This window comes from Physeter macrocephalus, chromosome 10, assembly GCF_002837175.3.
Source record: "Physeter macrocephalus isolate SW-GA chromosome 10, ASM283717v5, whole genome shotgun sequence".
Classification (NCBI taxonomy): domain Eukaryota; kingdom Metazoa; phylum Chordata; class Mammalia; order Artiodactyla; family Physeteridae; genus Physeter; species Physeter macrocephalus.
This window is the reverse complement of record NC_041223.1, coordinates 63,145,971-63,163,370: the sequence shown is the minus strand read 5'-3', so window position 1 is coordinate 63,163,370 and position 17,400 is coordinate 63,145,971. Positions and strand designations below refer to the sequence as shown.

Sequence of the window (17,400 nt, the reverse complement as noted above, 5' to 3'; positions counted from 1 at the left end):
GTTCCCTTTTCTCCACACCCTCTCCAGCATTTATTGTTTCTAGAGTTTTTGATGATGGCCAATCTGACCGGTGTGAGATGATATCTCATTGTCGTTTTGATTTGCATTTCTCTAATGATTAATGATGTTGAGCATTCTTTCATGTGTTTGTTGGCGATCTGTATATCTTCTTTGGAGAAATGTCTATTTAGTTCTTCTGCCCATTTTTGGATTGGGTTGTTTGTTTTTTTGTTATTGAGCTGCATGAGTTGCTTATAAATTTTGGATATTAATCCTTTGTCAGTTGCTTCATTTGCAAATATTTTCTCCCATTCTGAGGGTTGTCTTTTGGTCTTGTTTATGGTATCCTTCTGAATAGAGAATTGTGCCGACACAGCATACGAAACAATTGCAGGAATTAAAAAAGTTTCACTGAAGAGTTTTATTTAAGCTGGGATGTCATGGAAGAATAAGTTAAAAAATAAATGTGGGTAGAGGAGAGTGAAGAAGAGGACAGGCTTTCCAGAAAAGACATGAAGTCCTGAAAAGGCTTGGTGTATCTAGGACACAGTGTGCTACTCCGCATGTGGTATGCAGCCGCAGAGGATGCTGCTGGAAAGTAGACTCCATGCTGATCGCGAGTCTTACATGATCAGTAAGAAGTCTGGATATCAAGTAGTCACATAGTTCATTACACTTCCCCTATTGTTATAAATTTCATACTTTATATTAAATGCCTTTTTAAAAATCTGCTTCCTTAGATTTTCAAGTTGTTTATGGCAAGATCACGTCTGCCTTATCCACCACTGTACTCCATAGCATCTGATAATCAATAAGTATTTGTTACATGAATGAATGTTTCTGCTTGTTCTGAAACTTGATGCCTTTTGGGACCACATCACAGACTCTATTCCAAGTTACCTCTTTAATGTCCAGTGTTCCACCTCTCAGTTTGCAACCATATTGCCCAACAGTTTGCCTGTTTGGTGGCAGTACTTAGTGACAGGTTTTATTACTGTTTTCTGCATTTTAAATAAAGCTGGGAACTTTACCAGACAAGAACATTTGTGGCATTGGCTTTGAGTGACCCAGAATGGGATACTGAGATGGGAAAGTAACTGAAATAACTCCCCTCCACCAACTCTATAGGGCATATAGTTAAAAGGAATTATATATGTATAGTATATACATTTTTTAAAAATGAAGAGTGAGGTATAAAAGTAAAACGGATCGAGAAAGGTACTCCAGAGTAACTATCTACTTTTTACCTATTTCAATGTAGGGGAAAGCAAAACAAACGTGCACCTTGTTTCTTCCATTCCACCCATAGCCATATACATTTACTACCTTATGTTTATATTTCTTCATTATTTGATGGAGCCAATCCTCCCCGTAGGAGAAATCGGAAAGGCTCTAGACTACATGAAAGCAGTTCCCAACATTTATGGTACCCAAATTATTCATATTTGTGCAAAAAAAAAAAAAAAGTAATTATCCAACAGGTTCGAAACTTTGAGCCCAAGTAAAAATAAGCATGATTCCCTATACAAATGGGATTGCCCTTCCTTAATAGCTAGAGAAGAGGGGATGCTAACTGCAGGCCCCGGCACATCTCCTCCCCGCCCCCCCTCCCAAAGATAAAACAAAGGGAGGGCAGAAAAAATAAAAGAAGAGTGGTTAATTTGATTATCACTGCGCCAAAACATTAGGGATAATGCAAACAAAGACCTAACGTAACACTTCATTAACTTGGCTTTCCTGCAACCCATACGCGGCCGGGCAGAGACCTCGATGCCTAGCTCTCAGTCCCCGGGCTCCCATAGCCGAGGACAAACCTCCCGCGCGGGGTGGGCGGGGCTGCGGCCTTTCGGGCCCCGCCCACGCCTGCGCCGGCCGCACGCGTTTCGTAGCTGCGTCGGGGAGGAGTCTCTTGTCCCTTTGCGCGGCCCGTCCCGCCTCGGCTACCGTGGCTTTTCGGTTGACGTGTCTCCTGTTGGTCGGCTGCTTGGCGAGTAGGGCCGAGATGGCGGACGCTTGGGAAGAGATTAGGCGGTTGGCGGCTGACTTCCAGCGGGCGCAGTTCGCAGAGGCCACGCAGAGGTGCCTGACCCTCCCTCTCCTTTGTGGAGTCCAAAATAGCCCCTGGGCGGCCACGCCAAGATCTGAGGCCGCAAACCCCTGGCCTTGGACCCCGGACCTTCCCAGCCGCTGTCAGCGTTCCCGCCCCCTCCCCCGCTCCCAGAGCCTAGATTGCGGCTGCCAGTATAGTTCTCGGCGGGGGGAGACCGAGAACATCCCCCCACCCTTTAAGCCCCAGCCAGGTGCAGGCGCGGCCTCCCCCCACGACAGCTGGGGCTGGTGACTTGGAGCTGTCTCAAGAACGTTCCTCTGACCCTTACTTTTATACACTTCCTGACTTAGAGCTTGAAAGGAGAGGCTAACCCCGAAGTACAGTACTTTGCAAATACTCTGCTGACCCCTTAAACATTTTGCCTTTTTATTGAGAACAGGTGTCCTAGGTCAGAGCCAGGGTCTCATCTGTCATTTTTAGGGACTCCGGACACTGATATTTCCTACAAACCCACTAACCTTTGGCGGGGGGGTGTCCTGAAAAGCACCCTAACTCTGCTTTTTACCATTACCGAGCACGTAAAAAGCTAGTAGAACCCTTTTTTATCCGTTGACTATTCCTTGTCCTGTTCCTTCTGGGGCTGAAGACTTTAATCCCTTGATGCTGTGTTTTGTATCAGTGCGAGCAAACTAGGACACTTAACGTGTTTTCCTATCTTCTGCCTACAGATGAGTTGTATGAATGAGGCAATAATGCATTCAATAAAAGAAAATTTTGGTTTTTTTTTAACTGAAGCTAAAGTGAAAACTGAAATAAAAGGGCAGTTTTTTTCCCTTATGTAAATTACATGTCCTCATTTTTCGGATTTGAAGATTAGAAGCAGGCCTAGAAGAGAGAGCAAACTTGAAATCTGTAATAGAAAGATTTGTAACAATGAACTACATGATTTAAGTTCATGTAAACCTGTTTACTCCCTAGAACTTTTTTAAATTTATTGAATTAGTATTATACTAATGAAAGATACAGATTTTGTAATATAGAAACTAATGACTACCCAAACCTTTTTAAAAGCCCATTTTCATACGTTTTCTTAATCATATTATGCACTGAATGTATCAAATGCATTTTTAAAACTTAACTTTTGTTTCCCTCAGGTTGTCAGAGCGGAATTGCATTGAGATTGTGAATAAATTGATTGCTCAGAAACAGCTAGAAGTAGTTCACACACTTGATGGGAAGGAATATATTACTCCAGCCCAAATTAGTAAAGAAATGAGAGATGAGCTACATGTTCGAGGTGGTAAGTAATTCCTTAGTTTTTTTCTTCTGGTTCTTTGGAAGGGGGGAAAAAACCCTTAAAACTATACATCATAAGTGATTTGGAGGTTATAGGACACCCCTTCAGTTGTTAATATGGTAATCAGCCTTAATATTTTTAATAGGTTTAGGTAAACATGATCGTATAATTTATATGAAGTCAAATATTGTCACTTTAAAAATAGCATTTTTTATTATTGGGGGTTATGTGTTCTGTACGTGAATTAATCAGTTGTTTCTTTTCACAGTTCATGAATTTATTGGGTGACTCGGGTGGATACTTAGCTGCCTGTTATCAGGTGATAATTATGAAGAGGGAATAGAGATTTTAAAGTATAGATTGTTGAAAATCAAGTTTGTACTACCATGCTTTTTTTTAAACTTTAAGTATTTGCAAGTTAGGAATCAATTTAATATGGTGCTACATCTGTTTCTAGGAAATGCTATTACAAGCATACAAAAAAGTTTTTGTTTCCTTTGTCTTTTTGAAATTGGAACAAATTACTGAGCAAATTTGAACACTATTTGATTAGATTAGATGCATCTGTGAAAACAACTCATTAGATGTCATTAGATATACCCTTGGTGTTTGTTTTTTATCTTCCTGCATAGTCCTAATAAAATATTAGCTATAATTTGGAATACTTAACAGATATTCTTTAGCTAATAAGTGGTAACCTGCCAGTTTCAAATAATTGAAAGAAGTTTACCTGAATTTAGTTGTCTGTATCTCTTTGGTCACAGTAGATAAAATTGCAAAGGGACGTGAATAACCCCCGTATATCAGGCCAACCCGTGTATCAGCTGATTCTCTAATTGGCCTGATATGACAAATGGAACTTTGAAAATAAACTATTGTCTGTACCCTAAGTCATGAAAATTTATTCATCTAATGGTTTGCATTTGAAGACGTTAATTACTGCAGCCCTGTGTCCTTTGTAGAAGGAGGGCCTTGATGGTCCAAAACATAAATCTGTTGGAATTTACAGTTTTTGGCTGGTATGTACTTAACACATAATGTAAAATAAATGAATGTCTTTTCTTTAAAGGTCGAGTAAACATTGTTGATCTGCAACAGGTAAATTTCAACTTTATAATCGTTTTTACTTTGATTCCTCAGCTTTTTTTATATCATTAATTTTTTCAGTACCCTAAGTATTCACTTGGTACTGGTATCATGTTTTGAGTTTGTGAAGAAATAATTACATAACCCTCACTGACATATATCGAATCAGTTTAATAAGTTCTTCTTTCTCAGTTGACTTGCTTATTCTTTATTCTTTACAAAATAAACTCATAGTTGTCATTTTATGTAATTACAGAATTTATGTAATTTTGGGAGAAAAAGCACCGGTTTCATGTTTATTTGTTTTTCATATGTGGAAGTAAAAGAAATGTAGATATTTTTAGAAAATACAGGTGTACATGTCATCAGTAAGGTACACTACAGTATATACAAGAAACTGGCAAATTTTGTGTGAAATGGTATAACTTCTTTTTTTTTCATTTTTATTTTATACTGGAGTATAGTTGATTTATAGTTCTTTTTCAGATTCTTTTCCTATATAGGTTATTACAGAATATTGAGTACCATTTCCTGTGCTATACAGTAGGTCCTTGTTGATTATCTGTTTTATGTATAGTAATGTGTATGTGTTAATCCCAAACTCCTAATTTATCCCTCCTCCTGACTTTTTCCCTTTGGTAACCATAAGTTTGTTTTCAAAGGCTCTGAGTCTGTTTCTGTTTTGTAAATAACTTCATTTGTATCACTTTTTTTTAGATTCCTCATATAAGTGATATCATATGATAATTGACTTTCTCTGACATACTCCGGCTTAATGTGATAATCTCTAGGTCTGTCCATGTTGCTGCAGATGGCATTATTTCATTCTTTTTATGGCTGAGTACTATTCCATTGTATATATGTAGCACATCTTCTTTATCCATTCCTCTGTTGATGGACATTTAGGTTGCTTCCAACCTAATTGGAAGCAATTTACCTATTGTAAATAGTGCTGCAATGAACATTGCCGTGCATGTATCTTTTTAAAGTATAGTATTCTCTGGATGTATGCCTAGGAGTGGGATTGCTGGATCATATGGCAACTCTATTTTTAGTTTTTTAAGGAACCTCCGTATGGTTCTCCATAGTGGTTGTACCAATATACATTCCCACCAACAGGGTAGGAGGGTTCCCTTTTCTCCATAGCCTCTCCAGCATATATTGTTTGTAGACTTTTTGATGATGGCCATTCTGACCAGTGTTAGGTGATACCTGATTGTAGTTTTGATTTTCATTCTCTAATAATTAGTGATGTTGAGCATATTTGCACGTTGTTTTGGCCATCTGTATGTTGATGGAGAAATGTCTGTTTAGATCTTCTGCCCATTTTTTGATTGGGTTGTTTTCTTGATATTGAGTTACATGAGCTGTTTGTATATTTTGGAGATTAACCCCTTGTCACCCACTTCGTTTGCACATATTTTCTCCCATTCTGTGGATTGCTTTTCATTTTGTTTATGGTTTCCTTTGCTGTGCAAAACTTTTAAATTTAGTTAGGTGCCATATGTTTATTTTTGTTTTTATTTTCATTACTCTAGGAGGTGGATCCATAAAGGTGTTGCTGGGAGGGAGACGCAAGAGGGAGCGGATATGGGGATATATGTATATGTATAGCTGATTCATTTTGTTATACAGCAGAAACTAACACAACATTGTAAAGCAACTATACTCCAATAAAGATGTTAAAAAAAATATATTGCTGCGATTTACGTCAGAGTGTTCTGCCTATGTTTTCCTCTAAGAGTTTTATAGTATCCAGTCTTACATTGAGGTCTTTAATCCATTTTGTGTTTATTTTTGTGTATGATGTTAGAGAGTGTTCTAATTTCATTCTTTTACATGTAGCTGTCCAGTTTTCCCAGCACCACTTACTGAAGAGAGTCTTTTCTCCATTGTGTATTCTTGCCTCCTTTGTCATAGATGAATTGACCATAAGTGTGTGGGTTTATTTCTGGGCTTTCTGTCCTATTCCGTTGATCTATATTTCTGTTTTTTGTGCCAGTGCCATACTGTTTTGATGACTGTAACCTGTAGTATAGTCTGAAGTCAGGGAGCCTGATTCCACCAGCTGTGTTTTTCTTTCTCTAGATTGCTTTGGCTCTTCGGAGTCTTTTGTATTTCCGTACATATTGTAAAACTTTTTGTTCTAGTTTTGTGAAAAATGCCATTGGTAATTTGATAGGAATTGCATTGAATTTGTAGATTGCCTTGGGTAGTATAGTCATTTTGACGATACTGATTCTTTCAATCCAAGAGCATGATATATCTTTCCATCTGTTTGTGTCATCTTTGATTTCTTTCATCTGTTTTCAGAGTACAGGTCTTTTGCTTCCTTAGGTAGGTTTATTCCTAGGTATTTTATTCTTTTTGATGCAGTGGTAAATGGGATTGTATCCTTAATTTCTCATTCTGTTCTTTCATTGTCAGTGTATAGAAAAGCAAGAGATTTCTGTATGTTAATTTTGTATCCTGCAACTTTACCAATTTCCTTGATGAGCTTTACTTATCTGATAGCATCTTTAGGATTTTCTGTGTATAGTGTCATTTCATCTGCAAACAGTGACAATTTTACTTCCTTTCCAATTTGGATTCCTTTTATTTCTTTTTTTTCTCTGATTGCCATGGCTAGGACTTCCAAAACTCTGTTGAATAAAAGTGGCGAGAGTGGACATCCTTATCTTGTTTCTGATCTCAGAAGAAATGCTTTCAGCTTTTCCCCATTGAATATGATGCTAGCTGTAGGTTTGTCATATATGGCCTTTATTATGTTGAGGTGTGTTCCCTCTATGCCCAACTTTCTGGAGAGTTTTTATCATAAATGGGTGTTGAATTTTGTCAAAAGCTTTTTCTGCATCTATTGAGATTATCATATGGTTTTTATTCTTCAGTTTTGTGATGTAGTGTATCACACTGATTGATTTGCGCATATTGAAAAATTCTTGCATCCCTAGGATAAATCCCACTTGATTGTGGTGTATGATCCTTCTAATGTATTGTTGGATTCGTTTGCTAGTATTTTGTTGAGGATTTTTGTGTCTATGTTCATCAGTGATATTGGCCTGTAATTTTCTTTTTTTGTGATATCTTTGCCTGGTTTTGGTATCAGGGTGAAGGTGGCCTCACAGAATGAGTTTGGGAGTGTTCCTTCCTCTGCAATTTTTTGGAAGAGTTTCAAAAGGATAGGTGTTGACTCTTCTCTAAATGTTTGATAGAATTTGCCTGTGAAGCCATCTGGTCCTGGACTTCTGTTTGTTCGAAGTTTTTTAATCACAGTTTCAATTTCAGTACTTGTGAGTGGTCTGTTCATATTTTCTGTTTCTTCCTGGTTCAGTCTTGAAAGATTGTACCTTTCTAAAAATTTGTCCATTTCTTCTAGGTTGTCCATTTTATTGACATATAGTTGCTTGTAGTAGTCTCTCATGATCCTTCGTATTTCTGTGATGTCTGTTGTAACTTCTCCTTTTTCATTTCTGATTTTATTGATTTGAGCCTTCTCCCTTTTTTTCCTGATGAGTCTGGCTAAAGGTTTGTCAATTTTGTTTATCTTTTCAAAGAACCAGCTTTTAGTTTCATTGTTCTTTGCTATTGTTTTCTTTGTCTCTATTTCATTTATTTCTGCTTTGATCTTTATGATTTCTTTCCTTCTACTAACTTTAGGTTTTGTTTGTCCTTCTTTTTCTAGTTGCTTTAGGTGTAAGGTTAGGTTGTTTATTTGAGATTTTTCTCGTTTCCTGAGGTAAGATTGTATTGCAACTTGCCTCTTAGAACTGCCCTTGCGGTGTCCCATAGGTTTTGGATTGTTGTGTTTTCATTTTCATTTGTCTCTAGGTATTTTTTGATTTCCTCTTTTATTTCTTCAGTGATCCATTGGTTGTTTAGTAACATATTGTTTAGCCTCTATGTGTTTTTGTTTATTATAGGTTTTTTCCTGTAATTGATTTCTAATCTCATAGCATTGTGGTTGGAAAAGATGCGTGATATGATTTCGGTTTTCTTCAATTTACTGAGGCTTGATTTGTGGCCTACGATGTGATCTATCCTCGAGAATGTTCCATGTGCACTTGAGAAAAAAGTGTAATCTGCTGCTTTTGGATGGAATGTCCTATAGCTATCAATTAAGTCCATCGGCTCTAATGTGTCATTTAAGGCCTGTGTTTCCTTATTGATTTTCTGTCTGGATAATCTGTCCATTTATGTAAGTGGGGTGTTAAAATCCCCCACTTTTATTGTTTTACTGTTGATTTCTCCTTTTATGTCTTTTTGCATTTGCCTTTTATGTTGAGGTGCTCCTGTGTTGTGCGCATATATATTTATAATTGTTGTGTCATCTTTTTAGATTAATCCTGTGATCATTATGTAGTGTCGTGTCTCTTATAACAGTCTTTATTTTAAAGTCTCTTTTGTCTGATATGAGTATTGCTACTCCAGCTCTCTTTTGATTTCCATTTGTATGGCATACCTTTTTCCATCCCCTCACTTTCAGTCTCTATGTGTCTGTAGCTCTGAAGTGGGTCTCTTGTAGACAGCATATATATGGGTCTTGTTTTTGTACTCATTCAGCCAATCTTTTGGTTGGATCATTTAATCCATTCACATTTAAGGTAATTATTGATATGTATGTTCTTATTGCCATTTTGTTAATTGTTTTGGATTTGTTTTTGTAGGTCTTTTTTCTTCCCTTCCTCTTTTGTTCTCTTGTGATTTGATGACTATCTTTAGTGTTGTATTTGGATTGGTTTCTCTTTTTTGAGTGTGTATCGTAGATTTTTGGTTGGCGGTTACCATGAGGTTTTGATACAGCAGTGTTTATGTATACAAGATTGTTTTAAGTTGCTGGTGATTTAATTTCAAATGCATTTCCAGTGTCCTGCATTTGTACTCTCTTTTTCTCAAGATTGCTGGTTTTGATATTATGTTTGTGTATGGATGATTTCCTACCTTTACTGTATGTTTGCCTTTGCTGGTGAACTTTTCCATTCATAGTTTTCTTGTTTCTAGTTCTGGATTTCTCTTTCCACCTAGAGAAATTCCTTTAGCATTGGTTGCAAAGCTGGTCTGGTGAATTCACTTAGCTTTTGCTTGTCTGTAAAGCTTGATTTCTCTGTCAAATCTGAATGAGAGCCTTGCTGGGTAGAGTATTCCTGCTTGTAGGATTTTTCCCTTTCATCACTTCAAATATATTATGGTACTCCCTTCTGGCTTGCATAGTTTCTGCTGAAAAAGCAGCTGATATCCTTATGGGGATTCCCTTGTATGTTATTTGTTTCTTTTCCCTTGTTTCTTTTAATATTTTCTCTTTGTCTTTAATTTTTGTCAGTTTGATCAATATGTGTCTTGGCTTGTTCCTCCTTGGGTTTATCCTGTAAGGGACTCTGCGATTCCTGGTCTTGAGTGAGTGTTTCCTTTCTCGTGTTAGGGAAGTTTTTGGCTGTTACCCCTTCAAATATTTTCTCATGCCCTTCCTCTCTCTCCTCTGTCTGGGACCCCTATAATGTGAATGTTGGCACGTTTAATGTTGTCCCAGAGGTGTCTTAGGTTGTCCTCATTTCTTTTCATTCTTTTTTCTTTATTCTATTCCATGGCAGTGATTTCCACAAATCTATCTTCCAGCTCACTTATGTGTTCTTCTGCCTCATTTATTCTGCTGTTGATTCCTTCTAGTGTATTTTTCATCACAGTTATTGTATTGTTCATCTCTGTTTGTTCTTTAAATCTTCTAGCTCTTGTTTAACATTTCTTGTATCTTCTCAGTCTGTGCCTTCATTCTTTTTCCGAGATCTTGGATCTTCTTTGCTATCATTATTCTGAATTCTTTTTCAGGCAGATTGCCCATTTCCACTTCACTTAGTTGTCCTTCTAGGGCTTTATCTTATTCCTTTATCTGGAACATATTTCTCTGCCATGTCATTTTATTTAACTTTCTGTGTTTGAGGTTTCCATTCCACAGGCTTCAGGATTGTAGTTCTCCTTGCTTCTGGTGTTTGCCTCCTGGTGGGTGAGGTTGGTTCAGGGGCTTGTGCAGTCTTCCTGGTGGGAGGGACTGGTGCCTGCCCCCTGGTGGGTGGAGCTGGGTCCTGCCCCTCTGGTGGACAGGGCCATGTCATGGAGTGTGTCTAGAGGTGGTTGTGGGCTCAGGACAACGTTAGGTAGCCTTTCTGTTGATGGATGGGGCATGGTCCCACCCTGTTGGTTGTTTGGCCTGAGGTGTCCTGACACTGGAGCCTGCAGGCTGTTGGGTGGGGCCAGATCTTGGTGCCAAAATGGCGACCTCCAAAAGAGCTCACGCCAAGGAGTATTCCCTGGGGCCTCTGCCACCAGTGTCCTTGCCCCCGCAGTGGGCCACAGCAGACCCCCACCTTCCTAGTAGACCCTCAGGTAGGTCTGGCCCAGGCTACTGTGGCGTCACTGCTTTGCTCTGGGTCCCAGTGCATATGAAACCTTGTGTGTGCCCTCCAAGTGTGGAGTCTCTATTTCCCCTAGTCCTGTGGAGCTCCTGCACTCAAGCCCACTGGCCTTCAAAGCCAAATGATCTGGGGGCTCTTCTTCCCGATGCCAGACCCCTAGGCTGGGGAGGCTGACATGGGGATCAGAACTCTCACTTCTGTGGGAGAAACTCCATAACAGAGGATCCAGTTTGTGGATTATCCACCTGGCGGGTATGGGGTTTGATTATATTGAGAAAGTGCCCCTCCTGTCATCTCCTTGTGGCTCTTTTGTCTTTGGATGTGGAATATCCTTTTTGATAGGTTCTAGTCTTTTTTGTTGATAGTCGTTCAGCAGTTAGTTGTGATTTTGGTGTTATCTTGAGAGGAGGTGAGCTCACATCCTTCAACTCCACCACCTTGTTTCCCTACCTTCCAAAAATGAGCAGAACTGATGTCATTAGGTTAGAGGACCTTAGTCCTTGTCTTCTTTGGAGAAAGAATTCCACTGTAAAGCAGGCACAGAATTTATCGGAAGCATAGTATGTGCAAAGAGAACAAAGAAGCAATTTATTTAGAGCAAAGCAGAAATACACACCCAGAGAAGAGTGTGGATGTTCTCCCTGATAAGGAGCACACCAGAGAGGTGATTTAAATCACTTATATGGAGGCAGTTTTTCCGGGCCTTTGTTTTCCTTTGGCCAGTCATCTCACTTTGCTTCCCACCTCTGACCAGACCCAGGGCCCTTCCTGATATGCATGTGCATCTTTTTGCCAAGGTGGATTCCAGCACAGAGGCCTATGGAAGATTGACAGCACCTTTTATGGGGTAGCGCCCCTTCCTTTTTGACCCCCAAGGAGTCTTTCTGCACATGTGCAGTCAGGGAGGTTTCCTTGACCTCAGGAGTGATAGATGCAGTCATCTTATCTATTTACTTCAGCAGAGCTCAGCTCCTGCCATTAACTTTGTCCTTGAAGTGTCTAGGGCATACAAACCTCCAATTTCTCTGCCTGACAAACTCTAGCTGTTCAGCCCAGGGGCCTGTCTACCTTCTACCTCAAATCCTCCCGAGAGACATGAACCCCAAGAAATCTTTATTGGGAGGATGAACAGCAACAGCCTTTCCTCTATAGATTCCTCAGGCTGGCAAGGGGCTCATAGACACTACCTAGTTGGGGTCATGGAGCCCTCACCAGGTCTCATTAAGGGGCCCCAGGGTGACTTCTGTTATTATTCTGGCAAGATTTGTTTCAAGGAATGGCTGGAATCTCTGGATCACCGTCATCTTGTCAGGGAAACTGTTGCATCCTAGAGAGAACAAACTAAACAAGTCGATTAAAAGAAGTCAAGGGCCAAAGATCAGTAAAAGAATTATTGTAACCAGAGGCCCAAGCAGGAGTAAGAACCAGGTTACATTTGGTAACAGTTTTGATACTAGTCCAGATAGAGTCAGTGCTTGGCTTATCCTGTCCAAAGAATGGAACCATTTGGCCTGGTCATATATTTTTGATGTCCTTTTCTATTAACCCAGTGTGATTGTTGTAGGTGTTACAGCCCCAGTTAGAAGCAGTTGGTGGACTGACAACCTGAACATTAATAGACAAAACAGATCTCATTTTTTTTTTCCAGGAGAATAAGCCTGAGACCCAATATGGACCTGGTGCTTCGGGGAGACTTGTAGCCAGGTAGCCAGTTGTCTAGTTTTATCTAAGTAGGTTTTAACCTTTGATGTAGTATTAACACATAAATAACGGGAGCTATTGGTCACTACACATGTCCCTTCTTTCTGTTAATGTATGATCTAAAGCAATTTTATTTTTTAAAAATGTAGTAGTTACAAAAGGAGACCTTGAAAACGTAAGGTTGTAGCTACCAGCTGTCAGCTGGTATTGTCCTGAGAACAGATGGTGGCGTCAAGTTTGACACAGCTCATAAAACTTAAGTTCTCAGCAATACAAGGTCTTTTCTGAAATCACGCCCATAGTGTCACCTAGTATTACCATGGATGGCTGAACCATAGCTCCTTCATTTTGACTTTTAATTGTAATTTTTCCCTTAGTAGCCAAAGCAGGTGTCACCATTAATGATTTTAGTGTTTTTCTAGGTATGAGAAGAGGCAAGAATTTGGTATCAAAAACATCCTTACCTGAAAATATCTAACTATCTGAAGGTCTGTTCTGTCACTTTTTCCCAGAGCACAGAGTGCCTCATTTCTGATTTCCATCCCGAACTCTTTTCATGGGATGTTGAAGGTCAGCAGCTGAAGCAGCTCATGATTTAATCCCTGTAGAGGCAGATGGTGAGTGCCAGTTTCCAGTTGGTAGGGCCCTTTAAAATCATAAATTTGAACATGGTTTGGTGGCATTTTATGACCATTTTGTACCATGGCACTAGGAATGTTCATTCCCAGGTCTGGTGAAGATTTTGCTGACAGGCCACTCACTGTGCTATTTATTACTGGACCAGGCCTTGTTATCAGTAGCCAAAAGTCTGGACCACCTGACTTACTAGCCTCTTATGATCCAGGAAAATATTCCCTCTTGTTGCTTCCTCCCATGTCTAGAGTTACACTGTTAACAGTCATTGATTTCGTATGAGACCATATATCATCATTTTATCAGAGATCAGTCACACATTTGGTAATGTAAGAAATAATAATGTAAGAAATTAAAAAACAGGCAATAAAAAATAATATAGCTAGCAGTATTAGTAAGGTCAGAAGTAAGGATTTAAGTCAAGAACTTACATTAGGTGCATCCTAGTATATCCCCAAGTTATCTGTCTTAGTCTGTTTTGTACCATTTCGTATCTTTAAGGGAAATTATATACATTGGCACTGTCCAGAAGACATTCAGCCTAATTTCCTAATGTTACTAGGCTGGTTATCCTTAGTATAGTCTAATTGTTCCTTTAAACTTAAATGATCATAGCCTGGTGTTAATCTCCAGGTTGTAGATCATGGAGTATGTGATCTTTATCGAAAGGTTGATTATGAAGTTAGGCTTCAGAAAGAAACTTAGAATGTCCCTTTAATAATTTAATTAAATTTTGTAACAGTATAGTGTTAACAGCAAGGAACTACCTGGGAAGTGAGTCTTAGTAGACACAGGCCTTAATTAACAAAACTAGAATTTAATATTTAGTGAAACATAATCCTTTTTCTAAAATTGCCCTCATTTCCACCAAACACAGCCAAGACCAATTTGTTTTCAAAATAAGTTTGGTCCATTGACCACATAGGCTCCTCCATACTGACTCTGGTGTAACTCCTCAGAAGGAGTCTCAGACTAAATTCCCAAAAGGTCTCTCAAGGCAAAGAAAGCCACGCCAAAGGCCTGCCATCAGATTTTGCTTAGGTGGATTTCTGTCTTCTAGAGGTCCCTAAAATATTTTGAGATTCCTGTACATGTCAGGAGGCAGTCTTTTTTATTTACCTGATAAGGCTGTTCATAACCCAAGGGTCTCCAATTTCTGGAGGGACCAGGCAAAGAGAAAAATGTTTTAATTTTATCCTCAGGTGTAAATTACCAAATTGTTGTAAGCCATAAGTAGCTTGAGAAGGGCTTTTCCGTATCTGAAAAACAAAGATTAGAAATTGGTAACATGTCAAAGTCATAAAAATTAATCATATTTACCAGTTCATTTAATCCCATGTAATTAATTTTTGTTCTGTTTGAGTCCACTTTTTCCATTAGTTTTGTTGACCTTGCCTGATGATTGAGGATGATAGTTACAGTGATAATTTCAAGACGTTTGTGTTAAGGCTTATATGATTTGTCTAGTGAAGTGGGTGCCTCGATCACTGGAGGTTGAAGAAAGTATACCCCAAGTGGAAAACACATTTTTTAACCATTTCCTTTTCATTGTGAGGGCATCATCCCTGCAGCCAGGGAAGGCTTTAACCCATCAAGTAAAAATGGAGTTTGCCAGGGAGCTGGGAAAAGCCAGGTGGCCATCCTGGATTTCCCATAGCCCTGACTGTTTAATTTACAGCTATTGTTTACCCATTTTAAATTCCCTGATTTAGGAATAGACCATTGCCATGTTACAAGGACATCAGGATGGCAGAGTCTGACAGTCAGGGGTTAATCTTTGTAGAAGCAGAGTGAACTTTATCTACATGTGTCATGATCTTTACAGATTCTGTTGTTGTTACTTTTTATTTGACAATGTTCCTCCTGTAATTTAATCTGTCAGATAATCCCAGTTAGTGTAATATTTTTCTGAGATGCCTCAGGGGCCCTCTGAAGTGCCTTGAAGTTAGCTGGAGGTCAGAAGAACTTTAATTAGAATTTGACACTTGGGAAGTTTGTTAAAAAATATCAAAAAGTTTTAAAAGACTTAGTCAAATAGAATCATAGATCATTGTGAAATAATACTTATTTACTCAACCAAAGTAACAAAAGATTTCAAAAGCAAATACAAATCACCTAAAGGCAAAGAAATTCACACAGTCTGTCATTAAAAGCAGCATTCCAAGAAAACTTCTCTTAACAGAGAGAGAAAACTAAATTCCAGTCTTCGTATCTTCTGTCACCGACAACATATATTCTACTTGCTTCACACATTGAAATGCTTCCCTTATCATTTTAGTAGCTTACGTATTATACTTGTTAACCCTTCAAAACCTTAACCTCTAGTGAAAACCAAGAAGAAAGCAATTGTGAACTGTTTGTCGTATTGGCATTTCCTGATTGGCAAACTTAATATATTCCATAACCTCTAAAAACATGCATTTTCCCAAAGCACAGTTTCTTTTCTCAATGTAGTACAAGGCATGTGTCTAATAAACCCAAACATCTTTAGTTTCCCTCTTGCGAGAAGACAAAAGTAGGTGAATTTAGATTTGTTCAGCAATCAATATTCCAGTATTTTATCTTAAAAATGATTTAGACGTTTAATGACTTTTTATCATTTGACTTGATTTAGCAAAACTAAAGTTTCAAGGTACCAAAAATCTGGAAAAACTAAAACATAATTATTCCCACAGTGTTTACTCAAAAGCTTTTATCCCATACCAAGTTAATTCTCTTGTTGACAAATGTTGTAACTGATACAGTGTGAGCTTAATGACTTTCAGTAAACCTAGGTACAACAAAGTATTATACTTAATATTGATGACTCTAAAGACATGTCTGGGGGCTTCCCTGGTGGCGCAGTGGTTGCGCGTCCACCTGCCGATGCAGGGGAACCGGGTTCGCGCCCCGGTCTGGGAGGATCCCACATGCCGCGGAGCGGCTGGGCCTGTGAGCCATGGCCCCTGGGCCTGCGCGTCCGGAGCCTGTGCTCCGCAACGGGAGAGGCCGCAGCAGAGGGAGGCCCGCATACCACAAAAAAAAAAAAAAAAAAAAAAAAAAAGTCTGTATTAATAAACTTAAACTAACTTTAATATCAGATATCAATTCAATACTGAATATTTCCCAGGTCATGTGAACCTCAAATTTGTTTAGCTTAGCTCCTCTTTTATATAGAATTGTTTCATTTGTAAGCACTTACTTTTCTTTCAGCCAATTAAATAGAGTTCATTTACAAATTAGCCTCAGCAATATTATCCACAGACAGAGACACATACTGAGATATACATAAATCCAGACAGACAGAGATCTCACAGTTTTTCTACTTTAAAATGCCTCTTTGCTTTTTTTCCCCCTTGGCTTGAAGTTCTACTAATTAACCCAAGGCTGAAGTCTCAGGCAAAGTGGGCTGTGTTTGTCTCTCAAGGACATGATAAGAGTTAACTTCAGGCTTTCTCCTAGGCATATTTTTGTTCTCTCAGGGTCAGAATTCTGAAAAAAAAGTATTTTAACAAGCTAGCTTTCTCTAATTGCATATGCAGAAAGAACCAGTTTTGCAATTTCAAAAGGGTTTTATCTTAACCAGTTTTTTCTGGAGTCTAAAGAGTATTGTGGCCACACAGTGTCAAAAAAAAAATCATCTTTTTCTGTATTCATAGTTTCATAGCTAGAATTTAGACCAAAGAGTGCTCAAATTGGCCCTGATGACAGAGGCAGACTGGCTGATACATTGTTGTCCCAGGGATACCTTCCATGGTGTTTATGACTAAAAGTGGACAGAAAGAACAAAAAAAACTTAGCACCCTGGGAGCATTTCTGAGGGGTGTTTTTTTTGGTTTAGAAGGAGATCCTCCCATGTTGAATAACCTGCAGCCGAGAACAGGGCTCCTAGAAATGAAGTCCAGCATCCTGGAAACATTACTAGGAGGCACCTGGAGGAGATTCAGAGTGTCCTCTGAATGTCTTTCGATCTTAATGCTGATGGGCTTTGGAGCATCCTCTACTCCCCCACTGATTTCTAACCAGACATCTCTGGTCAGCTTTGGTTCCTTGCACGGGGTGCCCTCCCTTCTTACCTGGGGTGGACATTTGAACCAGTGCAGAGCGGTTGCCGGTTTTCCCTTAAGCTTTATAGACATCAGATCTCCCCTATGTCCTATAACAAGATTTCCTACTGGGATGTACTCCTCGGGATTGAGCATTTGTAAAATTTAGGACATGATCTGCTGGGGATTGGCCAGCCCAATAGG

The 17,400-nt window shown here is 39.1% G+C and overlaps 1 protein-coding gene across 2 annotated transcripts in view; it reads left to right on the top strand.

The window, feature by feature from the left end:
• The first annotated feature begins 1,933 nt into the window (after positions 1-1,933).
• Positions 1,934-17,400, top strand: part of UFL1 (UFM1 specific ligase 1) — a 54,980-nt gene continuing 39,513 nt past the window's right edge. Inside the window, exons 1-3 of one of the 2 annotated variants that reach the window (XM_007120144.3) lie at positions 1,934-2,079; positions 3,205-3,350; positions 4,417-4,445. In XM_007120144.3, the coding sequence (XP_007120206.1) occupies positions 2,003-2,079; positions 3,205-3,350; positions 4,417-4,445 (252 nt within the window). In that variant the 5' untranslated portion in view covers positions 1,934-2,002. Of the gene's footprint in view, positions 2,080-3,204; positions 3,351-4,416; positions 4,446-12,028; positions 13,156-17,400 lie in introns of those variants that run through there. The other variant, XM_028494641.2, reaches the window with a different exon arrangement.